We start from the raw sequence: 26,947 nt of genomic DNA, 5'->3' as shown, positions 1-26,947 counted from the left end.
ATAAAGTTTGTATATTTAATTATTGATTTTGTGTATTTGATTAATAAATTAATTTTTAAAATATATTAAATTTTAATACAGTAATATTTATTATTAAATTATAAATATAATATTAAATTTTAATAGTAGTAAAAATTATAGATAAGATAAAAAAAATATAATTGAAGTTTATTAATAAATAAATAAAATAGAAAATTAACTAAAGAGTATAATAGAGAATATTGGAGTAAACATAATTTTTTAGTAAAAAAATAAATTATTTATAATATAATAAAGTGTAAAACATAGAAAGCCTGATTGAAAATACCCTACCGATAATTTTTGCACACAAGACTCCAATTTTTTTCAAGCCTGGAATCGCCAATCTTGAAGCAAAGGTAGTCTTTGTATAGATGTTTAGTATAAGAATCATGCTAGATGTACATCACTTTTGTACATCTTAGGCTACACAAAGAGGTATTATGACCAAAATACCCCTCATTTCATGCGTCTCACGTGTCTCTATACGCCTCATGAAGGAATTTTTTGTCATTGGTACACCTTTATGTAGTTCAAGATATACACAAAGATATACCAATAGTATTTTTTTTAGTATAACTTTTTAAGTAAGGATGAGTGTTTGTCTCCCAAGAAAATGAAAAAAACTTGATAGGAAAATTGTTTATTTATTATATTTACGACTTTTATCTCTCATGTCAAGTCTCAACTCAACCAACCTAAAGAGATAAATTGAACTAGTTCAGCCATTTTCTTTTCACGAGTGACAATTAGGTTAGTGGATTCTAATTTCAATTACTTCAACTTCTTCCCCTCTACAAATCCAACCCCCCAACACTGATGAAATACTAATGATGCAACATTGAAAATTAGAGTTCAAAAATGAAAAATATATTTTTTTACAATTAAATATGTCCTTATTGTTTATATTTTTTTATTTTTTTATGTAATTAAAAAATAATTCTAAATTAAACATATATTTTTATATTATATTAATATTATGTGTCTTAGTTTATGCTTATAGTTTTACAAAATATATTTATATTTATACTCACAAAATATTTTTTACATTTATATAAAATGTATTTCAAATTGAATATACATTTTGTTATAATATATATATTTGCAGAAATTTAATTAAGATTTCAACTTTTATAAATAAAAAAATATATTTTTCCTATTAATAAAAATATAAATAAAATTGTTAGTTAAAAAAATCATTTAAAGTGTTAGAATCTATTACCTGGGTTTCCATCACGTGAATTGACCAAATTACCCTTAGAAAAGGATCGAAATATCACTCTCGGGGTGTATTTCTCTCTTCCGCTGGAGCTACCAAGCAGTTGGGCTGGGATGATTACTTCTCCCAGCGCCACGCTCTCTTCTTCGCTGTTTGGCGTTTCTAGAGGGGATCGCTCGCGTCAATTCCGTCTCTCTTCTGTAGCCTCCCGACTCTCGCCTTCCAAGCCACAACATCTCTCCAATAGCCGCCGGCAATTTCTCCGGCGATCCTCACCGGTCCTCATGCCATCCGGCTCCCTCCTTCGCCCACCGTTTCAACTCAACGACGAGTCCGATTTCGAACAGATCGTCTCCTCCGATGGCCTCCTCTCCATCTGCGGCTTCGGTTCTCTCCTCTCCGGTACGTAATGTTGGGTATCCGCCACATGTGTGGTGGAAGCATCCAGCACCAGTTAAGAAAGAGGGCAAGAAAAATCAGAGAGGGTGAAGAAATTTTTTTTTTTGAATAGAAAAAACAAAGGTTCAAAATTCAAAAGGTGTGTCTGTACAAAAATTCAAAGGCGGCAGTGGCTTAAACCTGCGTGTGTTGAAGTAACAATTGGAGAATGGACTGGGGAGCAGTAACGGGAAGGAAACTGCACAGATATACATATGAAATTGTTAGATGTGCAGAGGAAGTGACAGAATGAAAAGCCAAGAGCATTAGTGGGCAGAAAATTTTGGGCAGTCTGCGCAGTTGTCATTTAAGCCTTGATATCTCTGCATCTCATGAATTGATCGTCATGAATCTTGGACAGCAACTTTGCAACTCATTGTTCTTCAAATCCAACGGTTAAGATCAAGATCCAACTGTCCATCTTGGAGGAATCATATCCAGTGGCGTTTTTCTAGTAAGATCTTGTTTTTGAATAGTATTCCTAGAATTTTTATTCTTCAAGAGAGTTGTGATTGGGTTGATTGTTTTATTGCTTTTTGGAATTTAAGTGTGCCAAGAATTATTAAGTTCTTGAAGATTTTGTGTGCCTCTAGTGTTATCTAGAGAAGATTAATTATATGTTTTGGGTAGACTCCCTTAACATGTTTTTACTCTTCACATTAAGGGAATTTTTTATGTAAAAATTTTGGTGTCCTTGTGATTAAGTGATTAGTGCACTTATTTTAGATTACTTCATAGTTGCTTGATTTAACTCCTACTATATTCGCACAAAAAGATAGAATTATTTTATTCCGTTGTGATTATTTGATTTGACTTGTTTTTTCTCCCAACAAGTGGTATTAGAGTAAGGTTGCTTAGATTGATTGTCTTATGACTTGAATAATGGATGTTAATACAAACAAAATGATTAAGCTGAATGGCTCTAATTATGCCATATGAAAAGGAAAAATGGAAGATCTTCTTTATGTGAAAGATTACCATACTCCTATATTTAGATATGAGAAACTTGCGGATAAAACTGATGAAGATTAGACTTTGTTTCATAGGCAGGTGTGTGGGTATATAAGACAATGGGTTGATGATAATGTGTTAAACTATATTTGTGGGGAGACACATGCACAGTATTATTAATTAGTTGACTACATCTCGTAGATGATCTGTTAAAGCATTTAGAAAGGAGTTCCATCCCAATACCGCAAAGCCATCATTTGTTTTATCAAGAAAAGCTTGTCATCTAAATGCTTTGACAAATCATCTACAAGATGTAGCCAACTGATTAATAATACCATGCATGTGTCTCCCCACAAATATGGTTTAACACATTATCATCATCCCATTGTCTTATACACCCACACATCTGCCTATGAAACAAAGTCCAATCTTCATCAGTTTTATTTACAGGTTTCTCAGATCCAAGTACAGGAGTATGGTAATCTTTCACATAAAGAAGATCTTCAATTTTTCCTTTCCATATGGCATAATTAGAACCATTCAGATTAATCATTTTGCTTGTATTAATATCCATTATCCAAGTCACAATCCAAGCAACCTTGCTCTGATATCACTTATTGGGAGAAAAAACACGGTAAATTAAATAATCATAGTGGAATAAAATAATTATCCCTTCTTGTGTGAACCTAATAGGAGTTAAATCAAGTAGATATTGAGTAATCTAAAATAAGTGCAGCAATCACATAATCACAAGGACCCCAAAATTTTTATGTGAAAAACCCTCTCAATGCAAGAAGTAAAAATCACGGGACCGGAGTCTATCCAAAACTTTCACTATCAAACAAATAATAGGTACAATTGATCTTCTCTAGATAACATTAGAAGCACACCAAATCCTTAAGAACTTAATAATTCTTGACATACTAAAATTCCCAAGAGCAACAAAACAATCAACCCAATCACAACTCTCTCAAGAATAAAAATTCTTGGAATACTATTCAAAAACAGCAAGGAAAGATCTCACCAGAAAAATGCCACTGTTTGGATACGATTCCTCCCAGATGGACCATTGGATCTTGATCTTAACCGTTGGATTTGAAGAACAATGAGTTGCGAATTTGCTGTCCAAAAATCGTGACGATTGGGCCACGGATTGCAGAGATATCAAGGGTTAAGTGATGACTGTGCAGGCTACCCAGATTGTTCTGCCCACAGTTGCTCTTCATTTTTCTCTTTGTCGCTTCCTCTGTGCATCCAGCAATTCCATATGTATATGTGTGCAGCTTCCTTCCAATTGCTGCTCCCCAGTCCATTCTCCAATTGCTGCTTCAACAACTGCGGCTTCAACAGGCTGCCGCCTTTGAATTTTTGCACAGGCACACACCTTTTGAATTTTGCACGTTTGCTTTTTCTACTCCAAACAAAATTCTTCACTCTCTCTGATTTTTCTTGCTCTCTTTCTTGACCTGGGTGCTAGATGCTTCCACCACACATGTGGTGGATACCCAACACGTACAATCAACGTCTTCATCGCAGTTCTTTATTAAGCACAAGCACTAAGAGTACATTTTCAACGAAATCCAAATGAATTTTAATTTATTTCCAAAATCGTCAACGTTATGGTGGTGTTTTTTCTTCTCTTGATTTACAATCGTGTTTTTGAAGTGAACCGTTTGTGTTTCAATCAGAAATTTTACTTCTGATTTTCTGGTTTGATTTATAAGTACACAGTTACTTGAATTTTGGAAGCTCACTTTGTTCTCTTACTTATGAATTTGTGTTTGAAGTAAAATTTTATTTAAGAACGCAAAGTGCTTGGTTTAAAAAATAAGTTAAGATTTGTTTGATTGGAGAAAAGAAGAATCCAGTTACAATTGGAACTCAGCTTTCCTTGTTATCAGCGTTTTGTTTACTTTTGTAGAAGAGTATTTTTGTCTTTTCCCTTTTGCTAGAGCGCAGTGCGAGAAGTACATTTCCGGATTTGATCAACTTCAGACTTGCTAAACTGAACGGCTTTAGGCGCATTTTTGCTCATGCTGCTCCAATTTTCTTTGAGCGTGGCATCGCCAATCCTGATACAAAGGTGCGTGATTTTTGTATGCATGTTTAGCATAGCTATTAACTAAGGATGATTGTTTGCCTTCTGAGAAAGGAAAATGAAATTATTTATGAATAGGCTTTTTTTCTTTCGACAAATAATCAACAAAAAAGTGAATACCTTGAGAAATATTTATCTATTATTGTCTAACCTAGCCGGGAAAAATAATTTGGTGAAATCTAATTTCTATCCCTTTATTTTCTTTTTCTAACATAGTATTGATGTGCTAATGATGTATAACTCTATACTTCTGCAGGAAATTTCCAGCTTAAGTGTTGAGCCTTGTGATGGTGAACCCCTTGTTGTTACTGTCTTTGAAATTCAAAAATCAGGGGTATAAATTCCTTTTACTTTATTTCTCTTATTTGTTTGAAGTTCTGAACCATCATGACATGTCAACTAAGAGATCTCCTTCCTTATTTTGCCAGATACCTTCTTTTATTGAGAGGGAGCATGAGTTTCGGTTTTTAGCCGTAAACCCCATCACTGCTGTGTTGCTTAATGAGTTTCCCTTTCTTTATGGTGATGGTTAAGTTACAGTCTGTAAATTCAAATATTTTATGCAGGTCTTACCTGAAACACTGGATGGAAAGCTGTATATTAGCCCTGCAGTATGTAAAACTGGACTCTATACTCAGCAGTTTATAATTGATTTTTTCTTGAAAGTCCTGCTTTCATTTATAATTTGATATGAAGTAGGTTAGATCATTATTTGTTTGCTTGTCGATGTAGGTGCTTTGCACACGGTTTAGCGATGAGGAATACTTTCAAATCAGATGCAAAGGTACTCAAATTTGCAGTCCCTGGTATTTGATTGTGAGTATGTTGTAAGCGTAATGATGGCCAGTTGACTAGCATTGGGTAGCATTCTGTTTTACTTTCTAGCATCATATTATTTTGGCTTGGTTTGATATCCTAAAATGTAGATCCAGCCTTCTTCTTGTGTTTGTGAGGCGGATTGAGTATACAGAATACTTGACATAAGGGTAATTATTCAGAAATGAACCAAGGACTGTACAAACCAGAAAATACTTGCACAGATGTTATTTTAACCACAAATAAATATGAGATGTGCTTGTGCAACAGACAGTAGTAGTACAAATATACAATTATGTTTCTCTAATAATCTTTTCCTTTGGATTTCCTAAAGGGATTGCATCACATAGCTCTCATAATTGTCTTTTTTATGTTTAACAGATTTTGTTTCTGCCCCTTGATGAGATAGTAGATATAAGAAATATTTCCTCCCAATTGAAACGGAAGACAAAAGTCGAACAGGAAGCAAAGGAGAAAGAGAATTCTGAGACTTCAATTAAAATGATTTCAACCTCTAACACAAACAGAAATAGAGCTAGATTATGTACTAGCTCTAACCGTTCCTCACACAGCTAATACATCAGCATTTGAGATACAATCATCTACAGCTACAAGCATAACATAAAAATACAACCAACCAATAATCAACACAATACACAAAGTGTAAACGATAACAGCTATACTAAGTCAACTGTCACGACCTTGGGTATTATAGGGGCAAAACTGTAATTGAGTTACAATTACAGTTATGGGGTATTTTTGTAATTCGGTTACAGCACATGGGTGTTGTTATTATGTTATTTTCCTTTTTTGTCTTGTAGCTTAGATGGTTAGAGAGCTTTGTTTGGTAGCTAAGTGAGGCTATATATATTGCCTCAGCTGTAGAAATGGATATGCTTGAATTGTTAGTGAAACTCTCATTCTCTCTCCAAGAATTCTCTCAAATCTCCCTCTCATTTCTCTCTTCTACTCTCCCTCAATTCTCTCTTAATTTTTCCCCCATTCTTCTTCTATTTTCTCTCTATACATTATGTTCTTGACCTTAATTCAATTGGATCCTTCCGATTGCCAATTTCAGCCCGTTATGAACCCTAGGTCATGACATCAACATTCTCTTCTACACCAATTCTTGTTAAAATGGCCTCTCTAGTCCTCCCTCTCTAAATTATATTGAAGTATTATTGCAAATGATTCTGCCACCTTACCACTGCAATTTCTTTGAGATGGTCTTTTAGTTGTCAAGCTTTACTAAGTTATACAGAATCCAGTCGTCTTGTTAGCGATGTTGCTTTGACTTTTATTTAACCTTCCATTAGGAGTTGTGATGTGCCCAAATTCCTACCTGTTCTCTGATGATCAAATGATTTTAAAGTAGTTCTTAAATTCAAACTTCCAATTTGGGGATTCTAAACAACTTTGACTTTGTAGTGCTGTTGGTTGCATGAAACGGCTCTTATCTATTTAGACAATAGCCTGGCTGCACAACTAAATGCCATAAATTAGTCGAATTTATGAAATATGTTTTGATGTCTACTTACCAGCAATCTTGGAATATGAAAGTTGTTTGAGTGTTCAAGCTAAGGCTTCAGTTGTGCTATCTTTTGAAAGAATGAGATCAATTTGAGTACCTGAGTCAGGAGATCCCCCTTTTTCTATAGCATTCTATTCTTTCTTCAAATTTTATTGACTTTCTTGCATGGATAGTGATATCATGCAATTGCGCTAAATATATTGGGGTACAATTCTGCTGGCTATTATTCTTCAGGTAGTCAAGAGATCTTTTTTCAGCGATACGGACGCTACAACATCCACAAAATTTGGCGAGATGACATCTTACCTTGCCGTGTTTATCTTCGGCACTGGTAAGTGAAAGTTGCTTTTATCATTGTCTTGAGGCATATATGTAGAACTATTGCTGCTTGCAAGGGACAGTAATAATTTGCAACTGATAAAATAAAACAATCTGAAACATGAGAAGGTTGGTCTCGCTTTCTCGTGAACTTTTTGGGTGCTGATAGATCACAACAACCATAAAACGGCATTACCTTATGCAAACCACTTGTACGAGTCAGAATCCATTGACGCCTTATTACTTCTTTGGTTTTCAAGTCTCTTAACTGTTCTGTGGTTTGGTTTTGGATGATTTCATTTTTCTCTTTCTTTTTCTTTTTTTCCCCCTTTGCTGGGTGGTTTTGGATGATAAATACGTAGAAAAGTTGTTTCTGAAATCTTCATGATGGAATGCGCATGAGACCTTTTAGGTTGCAAACCTCTTGGATAAATGATTAACAAACAATTCTGATTTTCCCGAACCTCTCTTCCATGTCCTCTCTAGTTCATTATCTGCTCCCAATGTGCTTCTCTGGCTGTGGAATGAATGAATCCATTTTTTTATAATCAGTAACATCACATCAACGAACTGTTAGGATGGATCTACAGATCATAAACTTAGCTTTGCATTAAAAGCTAAATGATGATGAGGATCTATTTTGAAGTGTTTTAGCAGCAAAGAATCTGGGTGATGCAGCCTACAACAATTTCCTGGATCACACTTTCCTTGGGGACCGCGAAACGACCATCCGTGAGTACTTGGCCGCAGCTGGTTCAGGCATAATGGAAGAGGAGCCTCCAGAACCACTCAAGGCCAGGTATGGTGGTTGATGGCATTGAGGAGGAGCTTCTGAGCAAAGACCCATCTGGTGGTGGACAGTAGCTAGTCCGCACAGTCAATTGAGTGGTAAGCTGTGGAAGAAACTCTGCATCCATGTGAAACTCAAGATTTCGAAAAGGTTATCAGTGGGGAAGCTGGAAAATCTGAATAACATTCTCCTGCGATTCATTTTTAAGGGGAACAAGTAATTTCTCATGTAGTGAGTCAGCTTATTAGATTTTATCTATTCCCAGCTATGCATTAGTTGTTTTCTTCAACTAGCAGCCGACAGGGAATGCTTTGTCATTTCTTGCTTGCAGTTGTATCAAAATTCTATAAGCAAGCTACTACTCTTACTGGCTTCATTTTGAATCAACCAACAACAATTCAAAATATCCAATCCAAATCCAATGTTATGGCGTCTGTTCAACTTACCAGATCAGCCTCTGCACAGCCGCAAGTGATTGGTTCGTATCAATCACTGTGTCTGTCTTCTTTTCTTTTCTTTTTTTTTTGTTTATAGAAAATAATGAGTCTCCCCTATAAGTAATTATGTTTTTAATTTAAAGTATGGGTTCCTCAGTTTAGCCAAACAAAAAAAAAAAAAAAATGGTTTCTTACTTTTGGTTTAATGTAGCTTTATTTGTTTGTTTTAAAAAATTCAATTTTTTATTAAAAGGGAAATTTGTGATTACTAGTACTACCAAACCAAAACCAAACATGCTCTAGTCATGCCCTTTGCAACAGTAGCGTTGCAATTTGAAAAGATGATGAGGGATGCAATAAAGACGATAAATTTTGTCCAACTTCAAGTCGATGGAACATGCTAGAAAGTAGAAACCCCGTTAATAAAAAATAATACTAAGTACCAAAACTGTAATAGTGAGAAATTTTGTAATTATGGGCTGTTTGAAGAAATTTGTGATGCAAAGCTGCATGGTAAGCAAATCCCACATCGGAGATAGAGAAGAGCGAGAGAGCTTTCGTTTGCTTATAACTTAAGGGGGAGTACCGCAAAAATTTTTAAGCCCGTCCTGTCAGGGGTGTTTGACGACTCGTCAATGATCGTATAGAGACGGCGGGTCGTGCCAACGCCTACTGTGACGAACACAATTAACCGCAAGGCGAGCGAGTCTGCCCTACTTAAGGTGGGCTTGCCCGTCAATTTTTGGAAAGCCTCATCTGTTTAAGGTGGGGCTTGCAAATCCCAAAGCCTCCCTCGAAACTTGAAATTTATAGGAAGGGTTCCCGCCAATCTTTTTATAATTTGCACACATTTTGTCCATTTAATTAAAAATCATTTTCTTTATCTAGATTCAGGACAATTATAAATACGGTGTGTATGCACATTTTTAATAAAATGTTAATTAAATAATTTTACAAGCAAAATAGTATCTGCCTTTATAATAGAAAAATATTTAACGTAACTATGATATTTCACTAATATAATATATAGTTACTTCACTAATATAATATGATTATCACAATTATACATTTATCATCTATTTAAATTCGTAACTCCGTTTAATAAAAGATAAAACTCTATTTTAGTTTTAAATTTTTCTAACACTGCAAATTGTTATACATTTACTGTTGAGAATGTATGATTACATTTGGATATCTTCTCCTTTGCAAAGCATATCCAATTAGTCACGAGAGTTTGGGACATAATTTTAAGCCTCTCCACAAAAATGAAGAAAAAAAAGGGAAAAAGAGAGGAGTATGTCGAACTTCTTCTTTTTGCTAAATACTTGACCTAACCTTGGAATCTATCTAGTGAAATTGTGACCTTGCTCTTTCTTTTTCAAGTGACCACCACTACTTCATTTCAAGAAAAAAAAATTTATCCACTACATTTCATTTTAGGATGCGTCAATCTCTAACACTGTCCCACTGTTCTTCATAAATACAAACCTGATCATTTTCCAGTTCCCTGATTATTCTCTCCATCATCTTCTTGTACATAGGCATATAGTGATCGTTGATCATTGTTCTTGAGAGCCGGAGCTTACTGTACAACTCTCTTGGTGTAAGATAGATACCTACGCGTTCCTCGGCCGCTCCATCATGACCAGAATCAGACTGTATCGATACGATATGCATAATTCTTCCAGGTGGGTAGAATCTGTGGCTGTCCGAAGTTTCGGCCAAGGAGATGACCTTCTTGCTCTCCACTGCATCAGTAAGCACCCTCTCCTCTTCGCTAATTTGTTGCGCTGCAGCTGCTTCCTCCTGAGCTAGGGCATCTGCATCATCGTCCCGGATTTCAAGTTGCTTCTCCAGTTCATACCATAACCCACCTTCTGTCATGGTTTCTGTGGTCGATGTAGGGGTGGTCCTGTCCGCCGGGACTTCTTCCTCTTCTTCATCCGAATCATCGCGCCCAGAGTCACAGCCTGAAGAACAAGACTCTTCCTTGCTTGCCATTGTTGAATCGATCGTTACTGCTTCAGTCACAAGAGATTCGGATATTCTCTCAGTTATAAGGGGGGCTCTGGGTAACTCGTCCTCTTTACAGTTTGGTAGAGGGGCCACAGGGCGGCGACGTGCACCCATACATGACCATGATGATATTGATGAGCGTGTCTTTACGACAGCCTGAGCTACATCTTGGGCACGCTTCATCACAACCTAGAATCGACCAATCACCAAGTATGAGTTGTAACGTTGAAAAGTGGAAACAAAGTACAAAGTACCGGAGAGAAACATTTGATAAACTTTTTTTTCTTTTTATTTTATGATGGAAACTCGTCATGACTACTAAAACCAATTGGCTGTGAGCCAGCGGAGGCTTCATGTTGTTCAAACTGTATCAACTCTCCATTAGCGGACACTACTTGAAATCAATTCTTCACAGCCATTGACAGGACTGCATAGAATTAGTTCCGGTGTGATGTTACCTGAGTACTGCTGGAGACGGGCCGCAGTAGAGCACCTGCACCAGCAACCCTTGCCTTGGCACTGGCTATTGATGGCAGACGAGACCCTAATGCAGTTGCAGACCGGTAAACCACATTTAGGACTCTTGTGTGCTCAACTTTATCTCGCAAATCATTCAACCAAGCAGATGCTGTGACCTGATGATTAATATTAAATTAAGAAATTTGAATTCAAAAAATACAAATTTCATAAGACATTAAGTTCTAGCTCACAATCATTTCTATCTGTGGTCTTATCTTTCTTTAAACATGATTGAAAAAGTACATGGTGAGGAGAATTGGATACTGTACCTCAGAACGAAGATCATCAACAGAATGTGCTGAGAATGTAGGAACTAAATCGGAGCCATTGATGATTGCAGTGATAAAGTGCTTGCCTGATTCGGCTAAATCCCATGTCATACAGGCAGCTGTAAAGTAACAGTGCTATCTCAGAATTAAATAAATCAAGAAGCTACAGAAACCACTCAAGAAGAACAAAAATTACAAGAGTTGAAAAGGACGTGCATTTTAAGCAAACATGTTAAAAAAAGAAATTATAAAAATCACATGTTAATACAGAAAGAACTCCTATTCTTATTCTTTCATTCTTTCTCTCTGTGAGGGCTGCCAGTCAGCAGTTACAAATTATCCAAGAAACTCCTGCCAGAATTTCATTCCACATATCTTTTATATAGAATACTGGAAGTGGGAAAGTTTATCAGGCAATTTATGCAATTTTTGGTGAACAACTGACTAGTCAGCATAGGAGTTACAGATAAGTCTACTTCCTCTTGCAATGGTTATTTCATATGCACAATTTTACATAATAATCAATTGAAAAAGTTGAACATATGATAACAGCAAAAAGAAAAATTCAAGCACCATATTCATCAGAACATGCCTGGGGCGAATGCCACACAAATGCTTGAGGAGAATTCCTTTTGTTCACGAAGAATATAGGTCAACAGTGCAGCAGTACCACCACCGAGTGAATGGCCAACAATCTGAATTGAAAAAATCCAGATAAGTAAAATATTCATGGAGGCGTAGAGAATTGTACTATGAAACTACAAACAATTTAACAGATGAGCCTAACAACTAGATACCACTAAGGAATATATGAAAATGGATTTTGTTCAACATCAGATATGATATCAAAGGAGACATTCCATCATACTAAAATTAAATAGCTGAAATGTGGCAAAGGAGGTGTCCCAGTCAAAAAAATCCATCAGTCCAGTTGCCAAGAAAAGTATCTGTATTAGCCTTGGGATTAAAAAATAAAAATAAAATAAGAACAAGAAGAAAAACCACGGATTTTCCAATGAAACTAAACAAAGCCATTTTGAACTCTCAAGTAAAACATGTTAACAGGGAACTGTCTCCCAAAAACTGGTCTGTACAGGATCCTTTTTCTTTTTTAATAAGCATGTAACAAACATGCCCACAAGGGGAAGAACATGAAAGACTAATTAAAAAAAGAAGTATCATAAATAACTACAGGAATGCTCTCTCAACCATAGAAAAGGGGAAACGAAGGATTGTTACAAGACAAGAAATCTTCCAATCATACATTTTCCAACACTCTATTGCCCCTCTTCCTTTAAATATGCCAAAGATCACACAAAGGAATAAATCTTCAAGTTCAGTGCATTGAAACTTCCTCGAGCATGCCTGTGTTCATGAATTAAAAACCCCCATCACATATGCTAACATCATTCACTGTACACCAAAAAGACTAACATGCTCAAAACATCACACTCTGCAAAATAATGAAGGACAAGCTTATGAATTCACTCTGCCTCCTTAAACAGACAAAACCACTCTGTCATGACCTGCCTATGTTTTCTTATAGTATCAAAAGAAGTTGAAATATAGCCATGAAAGGCTGGAGGGGGGGGGGGAACAGAAATTTGCATGGAAAATCTGTTTTAACTTTTATCACATGCCATCATAGAACAGTTGAACCAAAAGGCTCCTTCATTTGCCAAATTCTAAACCCATTTGTCATTCCATCACCCAATCCTCAAATAAGATTGAAACATGTAAAAAATTCCATCAATGACTCAATCACTAAACCTAGTAATCTCCATCTATGTCATGGTTCCCAAACGCAAGCTTAATATGAGTTAGATTTGGAAACATGCTCATGCATAGGCACACTCAAATACATTATTTTTATTAGACCAAATAAATGCTTTTACTAAAATTTCACCATTCTTTTCTTTGACAAGACGTGTACAGTTTTGAGCCATCACTTCAAAGAAGGCAATATTTCAGAGTTTATTTCCAATTCACAGTTTTAGGTAAATTGGCTTTGTACAGATCATTTTTGGCAAAAGACACTAGATATTCTGACTCGTGACTTTTTACTTTAAAGTGAAATTTTAGAGCGTCTCCCTATATTACAGGAAATGTGACATAACTGCGCTATAGATCCTCCCAGATGCATCTATGCACTTAAGAAATAATAATTACCTTAACTTTGTAGTCAGGATATTCATCAAGAGCTTTCAACAGGCATGGAGTACAAAGCTTTGCCATCCAACGAGCTGCAGCAACCATCCCACAATGTGCATATCCTAGAACAAGATTGGTTATTCCACCATCATGTAGAACTGAATGGTGAAATGGTACCACCGTGCCTGTTGCGGCAGTGAGTGTATCTTTGATGCTATGAGTCCCACGTATCAGTAGAAGAAAACATTTTGAATTTTTATCGCACAGAATTGTAAAAGCAGGCTTCAGAAGCTGCCAACATCAGGCACAAACTCAAGCAATAAGCACTTCCCATATAAAATAGTGAAAAAAATGGGTTAAAACACTTTCCCACCATGCAACTTGTTGCATGTGTGAGAGTTCTGCAGTGAGTTGTAAATGATTAAACTTACCCCAGCTTTGGGCTTCTGGAGAATAACATCTGCCTCCATTAAGCCAGCAGATTCCAAAAATACTGCAAAGGGCTTCTTTGAGAACAGCCTGCAAAGGATTAACAACCTTAAATAATCATTCAACTCGGCAATAATTTCTGGGCCTTTGAGTTGAACACAATTATCTCCAGCATATACACTCTGAACTTGTAGATTGCCCTGCAAGAACATCACAACCTATCATCCAATTGCACATGTACAAAGTAGTATACCTTAAAGCAAAAATAGAGATAGGAAGCGACAGCTAAATAAGCTTGTAACTTGAAGGAAATATATGAGTGCACTCTACAAACTCCAGTATATGAAATGGCAATTCTTGTTTGGAAGTATGATTCTTCAAGCAAACAGGAAACTCAAATAATTATTTGCAATTACTTTTTATCAATAATCAAATCAAAATAAATTCATTCAACAAATATACATTTTTTTCTTATATTTTCTGATCCACCCAAAAAAGTAAACAAGTTTGGTTTCAATCTCTACATTCTCTTAATCTATCTTTTTCGGTTTTTCCTGCATCTTCTATGGACAGAAGTCTTAGTTCCAGACATAACAATATGACATGTTTTGGATTCAACTGAAAATTAGAGTAAATGTCTACATTCTAAAGTTTTCAAATGCCTGGAAATAGAGTGTTGGTGATGTTGAACCAATATTCACACCTTCCACCACATGAATCACCAGTGAATCCATATCAATAACTAAGAGTTCATACTAGATGTTACTATAGGCTCACCGATCAAAAGACCATTGGCAACTTCTGAGTTCAATACTCTCAGTACTAGGACAAACAAACTAATCAGCTAGCGAACCATCGGTACAAAAATTCCAAATACAATCAGCATAGATCGAATTAAATGTGCTGGAGACCAAAAAAACTCAATATTTGAGCTACTGAAACATAGCATCAGAAATGAAGCTGCTAACTAACCCGCTTGATCTGGCTCCTAGAGTATATTGGCTAAATATTGGACACATAAGCTCAGATGGTCCGCAAAATTATATAAAACGATATTAAATCGATTCAACCTCGTTAAGATAAGCCAAAAACCGATAACTAAGCTCGTTTACCTAATGGAAGTTTCAAGCGAGAAACAAAATTAAACCCTGGGAACGAGAGATTAGAGTTAAAGAACAGAGTTAGGACCTGCTTTCGCATGAGGTAGTTGATGCCGAACGCCAAGTCGCCGATGGGCCATTTCCCCAATGTCTCAGAATACGTGAACCGCAGTGTCTCAGACAACGTCGCGATGGCCTCAAACCACGTCGCCGGGGGCTGAGCTGGCCTCCGCGCGATCCTCCTCTTAGATCTACTCGATTTCGAATACTCGCCGTCCGCATCGCCGGCGCCGTCGTCTTCGGCCTCCTCAGCCGGTACACGCCGAACAAATATGTAGTACAGAAGCACCACCGCCCCGGCGGCCGTCGCCATTGTCGTGGCGGCCATCAGATCGCTGGAAATTCACTGCGGCGAAGTGATTCTCACAGAAAAAAGAAGAAGTTCGAGGATTGAACAAATATGTAGTGCGGAAGCACCACCGCCCCTGTAATGTATCCGGAACCCGGAGGGCTATGCACGTTTGGATGGAGAGTCCACTTCGGAGAAGATGGGAGCGAGGAAGTACCGTTTTGTCCTTGGGTCACTGCGAGTGACGAGGAAAAATGTCAGCTATCGGCGGTGGGGTAGAGTGGTAATTTAGTTCAGGCACACGGTGTGTTTTCTAGCTGGAAGCAGAGTGGAAACGTCAAGGCATCCAATTCCAACCCAACTATATATATATATATATATATATACATTTTAAAGCTGAAATTCCAATTCTAGAAACAAAAGTAAAACCCACTAGTAGTAATGGCAACTGAACTGGTGCGACCGGTAAGCTTTTATCTAAGAGAATAAATTGTCCGATTTTTTTATTTTTAAAATTAGTTAAAATTAAAATTTGGTCCTTTAAAAGAGTGTTATGTTTAAATTTAATAAATTTATTAATTCTTATCATCTTTTTAATTTTTGTAACTTATTATTGTGTTTATTTAATTTGATAATTTTAATTTATTGACCTATACCCATTAAAAAAAAGAGCTAAAAACACATCTATGCCCCTAAACTTTGTCTATTTAACCATTTGTACCTCCTCTCAATTTCAACTGTTTAACTATTTGTGTCACTTAACTTGAAGAGAACCTATTGTATCTCTCAACTTCTAAACTTGAACCTATTACACATTTCAAATTCCAAAATTGTGCACGTCACATACACGCATTTTTATCTTCATTGAAAACTAATGAGATGTTGCCACATGTCAGTGTAAACTAAACTCATTTCTCTCTCTCTCTCTCTTTACACTATCACCATCATTGCAGTCATCGTCACCATTGCCACCAACGCCTCCATCACCATTCATTGTCGTTGCAGCCATCGCCATCAATGCTTCACCATTTTCCTCTCATGTGCCTTTCTTATTCTTTTTCTTCCACACATTTACAGTAATTGCGTGGGCAACAAATTTGGTCATCAGAGGCATGGAAGGCGAGCAGTTAATCAGTCGCTCGTCTTCCTCATGTTGCCGTCGCCGCCATGGAATTCTGTTGTTATGGGTCTCTGTGACTCACACTGTTTACACGTTGCCTGTGGCTGATGGGATGGTCCAATCGATCATGGCCTTATAGGTTTCTGTCGTTGTCAATCAATTGGTCTTTCCTGCCATGGCCGATTGGATTGCCTCTTTACTACCATGGCCAATCGATTTGCTTTTTCTCAACCATGGTGATTGGGTTTCTTATTTCTTTTTATCGACAACCCTAGTGGCCTCTATTAAGGAAAATGGTCGTCGCCACCAACACGAAGAAGGTGAGAGGTTGCCAATAAAGAAGAAGGCGAGTCATGTAACGCATGTGTGGTGCTAATTAGACAATGAGGTGTATGATTTATCCAAAATTCACACTTGAGGTGTGTAATAAGTTCAAAATATAATTTTAGGGGCACAATAGATCCCCTCAAAGTTTAGGGGCACAAAATGGTTAAAAGCCCCAAGTTCATAGGCACAAATGTGTCTTAAGCCTAACAAAAATGTTGCCTAAAATTATGGAATTTCTTTTTTTTTTTTTCATCACAAAATATATAAAATTGGGTGGATCCAAAGTAAAATATTAAAAACTAAAATAGTATTGCCACATGGACTCTACAAACAAACTTAGATAACATTTGTTAAAATAAGTAAAATAGGGTTGTATCAAGATAAACTTTCAATGTTTTTCAAATCAAGAAATAGAATTATCAAAATATGACTGAAAACATTCTAAAATTTTTATCAAATTATTTGTTAAATTTTTTGAAATATACTAGAAGATATATGTATCATTTTTTTTTATCTATAAGGTTAAGATAAAATTATCCAGGAAGGGAAAAAGATAAATTTATGTGAAAAAATTCAAATAAAAAATCACATGACTTCTTTTTCAATAATTATCAGATAAATTTAATAAATATAATAAAAATTACTTTTCATATTTAATTTTTTTCTAATTTATATCTTAATTAATAGCATTACCTTAGAAGACAATACATTAATCCGTTTCAATTGTGTTGATTTTATCCCTTTTCTCGTGTCTTCAGAGAGAAAGAGAGGAAGGCCAACAAATTTTTGGCTATTATATTAGATAATGCTTAATTAGAAAATTTAAAAATTATCCATAATTAAATGTTAGTCTTCTAATAATATTAACAACCCACTTCAAAAAAAAAATAAAAAATTCCTCTGATTCTGTTGGAAGCTTCAAAATATTAACTGCTCAATCTGTTGCAGTTAACATTTAACTGTGATTAACACACGAGCTAGCTGGGCTGCCCCTCAAAGCCTATTTGGTCAAAAGCCCAAAACTAAGGAGCCGCATTGGTTTAATAATCAACAAACAAATTAATAAAGGCCCATAATACAATCATTAATTGGCTTCTCTCTATATTATTCTATATATATTTAGTGGCTTTGCAAGGATTTTCCCGCGAAACAAACGCTCCTCATCATCTCCATAGTGTTAATGATGAAAAATTGGATTCATCTGGCCACCAGACCAGCCAGATATTATCTTCCAGTCTTATCATCTCCATAGTTATATTTATACAACTTGAGACTTGAGAGTGTCTTAAATCATATAAATTAATTATGCTTCATCTTAATTTGATCTTCCATGCATATATACAATTAATTATTGATCCTTACCAACCTCCTCTACCTCTACGTACCTTGCTAATCACTCTTTCCCTCCATCTAATCCACTTTCAAAAATATATACTTGTTCTTTACTTTTCCCTTTAACCGCTCCACCACACCCATCTATCAAAATTCAAAATCTGCACATAAACCCATATATATACTGAATTTTAAACTCTCCTCCGTCGATCTCCCAGTGCTCATGATCTGTTCATCAATGGGAGAAGAAGAATCAGATCTGAAATCGCGACTAGTCACAGAGATTTGCAGCATCCCGACGCTCGCCAAAGGCTGCTCTCATTTTCACGGCGGCGGGGACCGCGAAACAACAACTCCTTTCATCGACTGGTACCTTGTTCTTCGAGTTACGTATATATACACGTTTAATTTCTCTGCATTTGTCTCTCTTTCTCATTTTCGATCCATCCTAAGCTGTCTTATTAATTCTCTCTGAGTTTGTGATTCGCTGGGGTTTCTGGGTTTTGGCAGGTTGACGAAGATGCAGGCTTGGATGTCATCAGAAAGCAATATCACAAACTCGGTAAGCTTAATTTTTGTCGATGAGACATATATACGCATGCCATTTTGCTTTGATTATTGTGTTGGTGAAGAGTGTTTTCTTGGCAGCTTTGCAGCTTCATCCTGATAAGAACAAGCACCCCATGGCTGAAACTGCCTTCAAGCTTGTCTCAGAGGTGAGTTTGGAGATTACCATATTTCATACAATTTATTGGATAACAAGCAAGCTATTGAACATTTTGGCAGGCCTATGGATGCCTTTCTGATGGTGGAAGAAGGATAGAGTTCAACGTGGAGAGACGGAACAGCCGCTGCATTGACTGCAAGGGAATCCGGCGCCGTCCAGCTGCCATGATCGGAGGGACAATGCCAATGGGGAGATCGACGTCTCGGAAGATGATCCGAGCTGGGTTCAGGGATCTGAGAGCCAGATTTGCAGAAGAGGTGAGGGTCATTGAGAATTGCTTGGCGTCGGGAAGAGGTTCTTCCGTTTTCAGTCCGCCGGCCAAAGAGCAGCCGGTCTTCAACCCCTCCGATTACCAGTTCTATGGCTACCCTCACCGGAGGACTGGCGGAAAAGCATGAAACTGAAACAACGGTTCTCTTTTCGTTGAAAGAAAAGCTAAGTTTCAGCTAATTAGAAATTGGATTGATTGATTTGATCGTTAAAGAAGGTGAAGACAAATGATTAATTCATCATTGTTTTGGAAAAGTAGGATTTAACTTTGGACCCACAGTTCACACTTTCCTTTGCAGCTTTGTTGTTCCACTTCCACTGTTCCAAAGGGTGTATGGAGGCTCTTCGTGGGCCGGGCTTGGACCAGGAGCAGCCCATCTATCATGGACCAAAATTAGAAAGTTCCCTCTCTGTCCAAGCCCAAGGTGCAGGCTGATGTCAAGCAAAATCAATTTATATTGGAATTGAATCATTAATATATTAAAAATTATTTATTTATCTTCTAATTTTCAGTCTTTCATAGTCTCGTATTTACTTTAAAATACCAAAAAAGCTCATATAAATTTTGGATCCTCGTGATTTGTCTTCTTTTTTTTTTTTTGGTAAAAACAACTCCTCTCATTCGGTCAAACTGTACTTATCTTACAAAATATGTTTAATAAAATAACACAAATAGTCCTCCTAAAATAGTAAAAGTGTATGCAAAATGGCACAAATCACGAAAAAAAATTTAAGTAAATTTCACCCAGAAAATGCAGAACATCATACTAACTTCAAAATCGTGAGAATATGACGCTCAGATTATCTTAGGGGCGACTAAATAAATACACAAATTCCCACACAATGAGCCCAACATAGAACACATGTGGAGAAATAATTCTGGTCTGTTTGTCGGCATCCCAAGCTCTTGCACTTATTGGATGGACGCCCAGACGCCCAGTACTTGGCTGCCTCATGCCTCGCCGGTAAATGACCAACAACATGGCATTACACATCTGAGTCTTCGCAAGCAGCCAAGCACGCCCTAAAAGCAGCGCCTGAATTGTTGCCATCCAGCCTCTCCTCCTCCACCTTGGGGTGGAATCTCGTGCCTAAATGGGAAAAAAAGGTTTAATCAGGGATTCGAATTTGGTATCTCAAATTGCTATCATCTATTCTTAAACTAAAAGCTAGTAAGAATTACCCCGCTCTTCTGCTCTGCCGATGAAGGAAATCTTTGTCCCTGAAACTAGCTGGGTTTTGTGCGTATTGTCACGGCCATTTTTAATTTGTTACTTGCTCTGCAACTACAAGCATGGGCATGGCCCAGAAGAAGAGACAAGAGCAGAGCCACATGGCTGAGGTTGGTGCGTGCCCTTCTTTGTTTCTTCTCCTTAATTTTCTTGTTTGTTTATGTTTGATTGGTATATATGTAACTGGCCGTCTCCTCCAGCCACCCCACACCATGTGGGTTCCTATTTTCCTTTATTGGGGGGGTAAGGAATAATTTCAGAATAAGGTTAGTTGTCCATTGTGTTAATTTCAAACTATGCCCATTGATCTCGGCCTTTGGATATGTCATCTCATCCAATTATAATCAAGTTTATGATTTTAGCACTAATTTTAAAAGAACAAATCCTGGTTACAGTTTATTTTGGTATTTTTTCAAAGTATAATAAGAAATTATTTTACTAGAAAAGGGCAGGAATGCCTGCAAGCGGAGCAGCAGCAAGTCAAAACGGCTTGACCAAAATGCACGACATCCCTACTACTACTACTACTACTGCACAGCCACAGCCACAGCCACAGCCACAGCCGCAGCCTAGCCATAGCTGTAGCTATTTAGCAACGTCCCATCCATCCATCTCCATCATATATTATTTATTATTATGATGTACAATCCAACAAACAATCCAATCATTTATCATCAATTAATTTAATTAATGGCGATACCACATGAGTTGTTTGTGCCCTCCCTGTACTGCAGGCGCCCATAGAGATCTTGGCATTGATGGATATATTTAAATTTGAATTAGGTAAGCGTCGTCATTTATTTATTGCGTGTAATGGTAGTTAATGTGAATACAAAAACGTTACATTAGTTTTACAATTATTTTTGCATTCTTTAGTTTAAAAAAAGAAATTCAAACTTTTAGCTTTTTTAGTAGCATGAAAATAAATTTCAAAATTTTATATAATAATAATAATAAGAAGAAGAATACTATTTATTTAAATTGAAGATAGATTTTTAGTCTAATTAATATATTTTTATTGAAAATCTATACATCTGTATCTTCTCATTTTCTAGTAAAAATGTATCAAATAAATTAAAAATATATTTTTAATCTAGAGAAAGAGTAATGTTATCAGTCATGACTAATAATGGTGTCATCAATTATATGTAATATTTTTATGATCATTTTAATTTTCTTTAATGAAAATGTGATACATAATTGATGATATTGCCATCGATAATGATTTATAATATTATTTTTAAATAAATAATATTACTCTAATAATAAAAGGAATAAGTTTTAAGCAAGTAGAAAAAGATTAAAAGAAAAGCTTGGGAATAAAAAGAGGGAAGTGTCACGCGGAGAGACACCGGGACCAGTAGGACAAAAGGAGCATGAATTACGGGGTGACGCAGGAACTTCTCTAGCTCTCTTAGATTCCAGGCTGGCACGTTACACATGATTGAATGTGGGTCTCACTTCCCTGTCTTTGCACATGGGAGCACCATTTTTCATTTCCAATTCTGGGGGGGGGGTTGTTTGGCCCTGCGCTCGCCCTCACGATCCTTCCCATGAGCCCCCTCCCCGTCCCTTTCATTTTTCTCCACTTTTGAGTTTTAATATATATAATAATAAAATAGTAAATATATATAAATATATACAATTAAATCAAATTAATGACATTATGGGATGAAATTTAAATGCCAATGAATGGATACTTCAAGGCTGGAATTAAATTTCTTTACCAACCAATAAAACTTTAAATTTTTAATAGACTAATTAAAGGGTTTATTTTTAATATTTTAAATCTTTATAAATTATTTGTTTGGTTTTTTTCTCAAATTAATCCTTTTCGTTCATAAAAAAAAATAAGAATAAAAATATTAAAAATAAATTACATAACAAAAGAAAGGAAGGGTTTATGAATGCTTGAGGTGAGGTCATGGCTCTCTCTTGGTCTTGGGTACTTTCTAATTCCATGTGCGGATGTGCAGCCCCAGCACCGGCACTCCCGTGAACATCCTGTGTTACCCACGCTCAGAAAGCGCCACGTACACGACACTTCCTCTCCCTCCGCGCACGTGTCGGAAACCCTGAACCTTTTCACGAAGTTCCCATGCACCTCAATGTAATCGTATCGCCACCCTTTTCTTCCCCGTTACCGGTCTTCCCCTGACAAATCTAGGCCAACGCACAACAAAACACTGCCACTGTGAGTTTTGCTCTCTTCTCTCTCTCTCTCTCTCTCTCTCTCTCTCTCTCTCTCTATATATATATATATACAGACACACACAGTGCAGGCAACATTATCTACAACTCAAATGGAGGGTCCGTTACAAACTCAGAAACAACAGTAGCCAGGCTTGCGACATGTCATTGATGATATTTAATTGCTGATTAGCATTTGGGTAATCATACATTTATTTTAATCTCCTTTTCATCTCCCCTGCTGTTTTGACTTGCCTTCTCTTTTTCGCTTATTTTTTTGGGTGAAAAAAGCTGTCGTTTTATTAATACTACTATTCTTCTCCTCCGTCTTATTGTTCTTCTTCACTTTCACCATGTTTAAATGTTCTTGTCATTTATATAATAAAGGCCTTTGAGCTTTGTGTGTGGATTCTAATACCCAGAAAGCTGCTCTGTTTTTGCTGCTTTTTCCCTGATATGCAGTTCTTGTTTGTGCTCTTGTCTCTTTGGGTGATGCCCCTTGTAAACAAGCCAACAAGGCTCATGAAGATGCTAGTAAGTACGTTTCTTTTTCTGTTTTGGTTCCTTTCTGGTTTTGCCAAATCAAGGATTTGCCAGCCTTGTTCTCCTTTCTTGTTTGATTTCAATAGGTTTAGGGTTTTCAAAATTTTCAGCAATCGTCTGAGATCTATGTATATTCTGTTGCCTTTCTGGGTGCTCTTTGAAGATCTCTGGAATCTCCATTGCCATTTATAGCTTAAGAGTGGGGGGGAACATTTGGGCCTTTTTCCCAATCCCACATTGCTAGGATCATCATTTTGGATTTCATGATTTGATTGAATTTCGTTTCATTATGGCCTTTTGATCTGAGTTTTGGGTGGTTTTCCTGAAATGGGTGGCTTTTGTTATCCAGTGGTACTGGTCCAGGAACTGTATTTTTTAAATTCCTTAAAATCAGTGGTTTATTTTGATTCCCAGTGGCTACTTTATTGCACTATGCTCTGCTCATATGTTTCAGAACTTAAGTTGTTTTCACGTCGATTTTCCTTGATATGTTACATTTGGTTTGCCAAAATTCCAGAAAATCTTCTTCATATTCATCCGGACTTTGGATTAGTACTCCAGAAAGATTCTGATTCCTTCAGTAATTTCTAACAGGCTCTGTTCGGCATAGACGCACGATGCGCTTCTATTGATGCCGTATTCTTGTTTTATTTGCTTTTTTCTTGATTTATGATCATACTGCCGTCTCATTTTGAGTTGTGGAAACAGTCGGGGAGAGAGTCCCGTCCACAGGGACGCCCTTCTTTGTTATAAATTTTATTCCAAGTAACCATCATATTAGTTCTTTATTTCCGAAATCTGGGACTAATAGTTTGTCTAATTTTCTCTCTGTGGAAGCTGCCACCGATTAGTTTTCTTCTTCTCGTAGCTCTTGAATCCGGCCTTTGTTTTTATTTTGCATTATTGTTCCTTCATTTGTTCTCGTGTTGCTGGATATTCTGGCATTTTCGGTGACTTTGATTCTGGAATTTAGTCTTTTGCTGTTGTCCACAACTTGAGGATTCTATCAGAAAATAATTATACTCGAATATCAACAACCAATTCTGTCTTTTCTTGTCGCTTTCTTTCCACTAATTCACAACCGTTAATTCAGAAAGTGATGTGCATCCATGCTTCTCTAAGATGTGATTTTGTCGTTTCCCTATTTCTTCAGGCGGCTTTGCTTTTTTTGCTTCTCCCCTTGAGCAGTGCGGTTGAAATCAGTGGCAAAGGGAGTGAGGGACAGTGCGACTATGAACCAAACTTACAGCCCCGACCACATAGCGTGTCTATCTTGGAGTTTGGTGCTGTTGGGGACGGCAAGACATTGAACACCCTAGCATTCCAGAATGCAGTGTTTTATCTCAAATCCTTTGCCGACAAGGGTGGTGCTCAGCTCTATGTGCCACCGGGAAAGTGGCTTACCGGGAGTTTCAATCTCACCAGCCACCTCACACTCTTCTTGGCAAAGGGCGCAACAATTCTTGGATCTCAGGTTTGTTATGCTTCTAATAGCACAATATTTTTATCTATTTCTTTATTATGACAGATTTTTTTTCAACATGTTGGTGCTTGATCAGGAATTTTCTCACTGGGAGGTTGTCGAACCCCTACCTTCGTATGGCCGAGGACTCGAACTTCCCGGAAGACGCTATATAAGCCTAATAAATGGATACATGCTGCATGATGTGGTAATTACAGGTATATTACTCTCAAGTGCATACCATCATATTCAACTACCAAATGCAGCTATGTTTGACTGTTTTTTTCTCCTGCATCTTTATTGATCATTCATAAACGTGCCATAATAGGTGATAATGGAACCATCGATGGACAGGGCTGGGTTTGGTGGGATTTGTTCATCTCACATTCCTTGAATTACAGCCGCCCACATCTTGTCGAGTTTGTTAGTTGCAAGGATGTTGTATTGTCAAACATAACATTCCTTAACGCCCCTTCATATAATGTTCATCCAGTCTATTGTAGGTGAGCCGGCTTGACCTTTTAAGACTTCTAAGTTGATCCTTCAATTCATATGAAATGCCTCAATCAGCATTCGGAGTTAAATGCATATCTCAATGCTATGCAGCAATGCGCAAGTTCACAACATTTCAATCTATTCTCCACCCGAATCGCCCTACACTGTTGGCATAGTGCCAGGTCAGTTCCTATACTTCTGCGTGTTCTGGGTTCTCAAATTTGCGATTATGAAAAGAAACACACGAACAAAAATCTACCTCACACGACAAATATGTATCAGATTCTTCGGATAAAGTGTGTATAAAGAACTGTAACATTAGCACCGGGTATGATGCCATTGCGCTCAAGAGCGGCTGGGACGAGTATGGAATTGCGTATGGCAGACCGACTACAGGCGTCCACGTCAAACAAGTACACCTCCAAGCATCGTCCGGCTCTGCTTTTGCATTCGGCAGTGAGATGTCCGGTGGCATTTCAGACGTCCTCGTCGAGCACCTCTACATACGCAACTCATTTAGCGGCATTGGGTTGAGAACGACCAAAGGCAGGGGCGGGTATATCAAAGACATCCTTATATCCGATGTTGAGATGACAAATGTCCACACGGCATTCCGTGCCTCGGGCCAGAGCGGCTCGCATCCCGACGACATGTTCGACCCAGACGCGCTCCCCAAGCTGGATCACATCACCTTGCAGAATGTGGTCGGCACAAACATCACCCTGGCCGGAAACTTCACCGGCATTGAAGAGGCTCCCTTCACTTCCATTTGCCTATCTAACATATCCTTGGCAGTGACTTGCTCTTCTACTTACTGGGTCTGTTCAAATGTTTTGGGGTCCTCCAGGTTCGTGTTCCCCAAGCCATGCCCCGACCTCTCGAGCGCGTTTTCAAACTCTTCCTTGTCCTGCTTCTCCCTTCCGAATTCTCACAGCCGGGCTGCAGCTTTATGATACCGTTTCCCCAAACACGGGAGCTCGATCCTTGATCCATTTTCAACGACGGCAAGCCGGGAAACTGTTCGCCATCATGGTCCTAGGCAGTGGCCGGATTCTAGCAATAAGGCGGGAGGGAGTCCAGGATACTTCCTTGTTCCCATCTCCATTTGCATTGCATGTTATACAGATTTGTGTACAGCCTCATTTCTTCATTCATCTTTAAGGAATTTTTTTGGTAGTGAGTGATTGTTTTTTCCATGTTTTTGGCCTTTAATTGTGTTTTGCCTTTACACCAACTGAAAAATTGTTTGTTTATAATTGAAATATCTAAGTTTAGAGTTTTGAGTTTTGAGTTTGGTGCAGATAATCTCTCCTCAAATAAGGACAACGTTGCTTATAAAAATGATCTCAAAAGTGCCACATGAATGAATAAGCAAAAGAACAGAATAGGGTGGGTGCAATAGGCAACAAAGAAGAGGTTGAGAGCATATGATTAGTACCATAATAGCCTTTTACTTTATGAATATAAAGTATATATTCTAATCAATTAACTGTATGAATCACTTAATAGAATATAATCAATGAGACTATAAATTATAGCTTGGATAAGGGTTAATTTAAATAGATTGGCTGGATTATTATTTAAAATAAATATTTTTTTAATTATTTATATTTCTAAATGATTTTAAAATATAATTTTAACTATGATTTTATATATGAATTTAACAGCCAAACTCAAAATATAAAACATGACTTACCTTAAAACATTTGGTAAGCCATTTTTGGTTTTAAAATCAAAACCAAGTTTTACTATTTTGATGAAAAATTGCAATTATACACAACAATATTAACATTTGCTCTA

The 26,947-nt window shown here is 37.1% G+C and overlaps 4 protein-coding genes across 7 annotated transcripts; 3 read left to right on the top strand and 1 right to left on the bottom strand.

Annotated features, from left to right (window-relative positions):
* Positions 1–1,317: 1,317 nt before the first annotated feature.
* On the top strand, positions 1,318–8,624 carry LOC127811877 (uncharacterized). 4 transcript variants are annotated; one of them, XM_052352067.1, is made up of 8 exons: positions 1,318–1,639; positions 4,579–4,709; positions 4,981–5,058; positions 5,153–5,197; positions 5,291–5,335; positions 5,457–5,508; positions 7,306–7,402; positions 8,036–8,624. In XM_052352067.1, the coding sequence occupies exons 1-8, from the start codon at positions 1,351–1,353 to the stop codon at positions 8,199–8,201; spliced, it is 903 nt and encodes a 300-aa protein (XP_052208027.1). In that variant the 5' UTR covers positions 1,318–1,350; the 3' UTR covers positions 8,202–8,624. The 4 variants fall into 4 exon arrangements, with proteins under 4 accessions (XP_052208027.1, XP_052208029.1, XP_052208028.1 ...); XM_052352069.1 differs by having other exon boundaries at positions 8,047–8,203; XM_052352070.1 differs by having other exon boundaries at positions 1,454–1,639; positions 4,548–4,709.
* Positions 8,625–9,739: 1,115 nt separating this feature from the next.
* LOC127812258 (uncharacterized) lies at positions 9,740–15,765 on the bottom strand. The gene is made up of 7 exons (XM_052352646.1): positions 15,189–15,765; positions 14,003–14,200; positions 13,590–13,862; positions 12,013–12,115; positions 11,421–11,539; positions 11,091–11,267; positions 9,740–10,821 (listed from the first exon to the last, which is right to left on the bottom strand). The coding sequence occupies exons 1-7, from the start codon at positions 15,486–15,488 to the stop codon at positions 10,063–10,065; spliced, it is 1,929 nt and encodes a 642-aa protein (XP_052208606.1). The 5' UTR covers positions 15,489–15,765; the 3' UTR covers positions 9,740–10,062.
* Positions 15,766–18,464: 2,699 nt separating this feature from the next.
* LOC127812096 (protein HLJ1) lies at positions 18,465–19,668 on the top strand. The gene is made up of 4 exons (XM_052352418.1): positions 18,465–18,613; positions 18,739–18,790; positions 18,877–18,944; positions 19,015–19,668. The coding sequence occupies exons 1-4, from the start codon at positions 18,467–18,469 to the stop codon at positions 19,351–19,353; spliced, it is 606 nt and encodes a 201-aa protein (XP_052208378.1). The 5' UTR covers positions 18,465–18,466; the 3' UTR covers positions 19,354–19,668.
* A 3,210-nt stretch (positions 19,669–22,878) lies between these two features.
* On the top strand, positions 22,879–26,327 carry LOC127810900 (probable polygalacturonase). The gene is made up of 6 exons (XM_052350491.1): positions 22,879–23,181; positions 24,344–24,664; positions 24,750–24,870; positions 24,981–25,155; positions 25,259–25,329; positions 25,430–26,327. Exons 1-6 carry the CDS (start codon positions 23,104–23,106, stop codon positions 26,098–26,100), a joined length of 1,437 nt encoding a protein of 478 aa, XP_052206451.1. The 5' UTR covers positions 22,879–23,103; the 3' UTR covers positions 26,101–26,327.
* The last annotated feature ends 620 nt before the right edge of the window (positions 26,328–26,947 follow it).

This window comes from Diospyros lotus, chromosome 10, assembly GCF_014633365.1.
Source record: "Diospyros lotus cultivar Yz01 chromosome 10, ASM1463336v1, whole genome shotgun sequence".
In the NCBI taxonomy this organism is placed as follows: Eukaryota; Viridiplantae; Streptophyta; class Magnoliopsida; order Ericales; family Ebenaceae; genus Diospyros; species Diospyros lotus.
The sequence above is the reverse complement of the archived record's forward strand: the minus strand, read 5'-3'. Positions and strand labels throughout refer to the sequence as shown.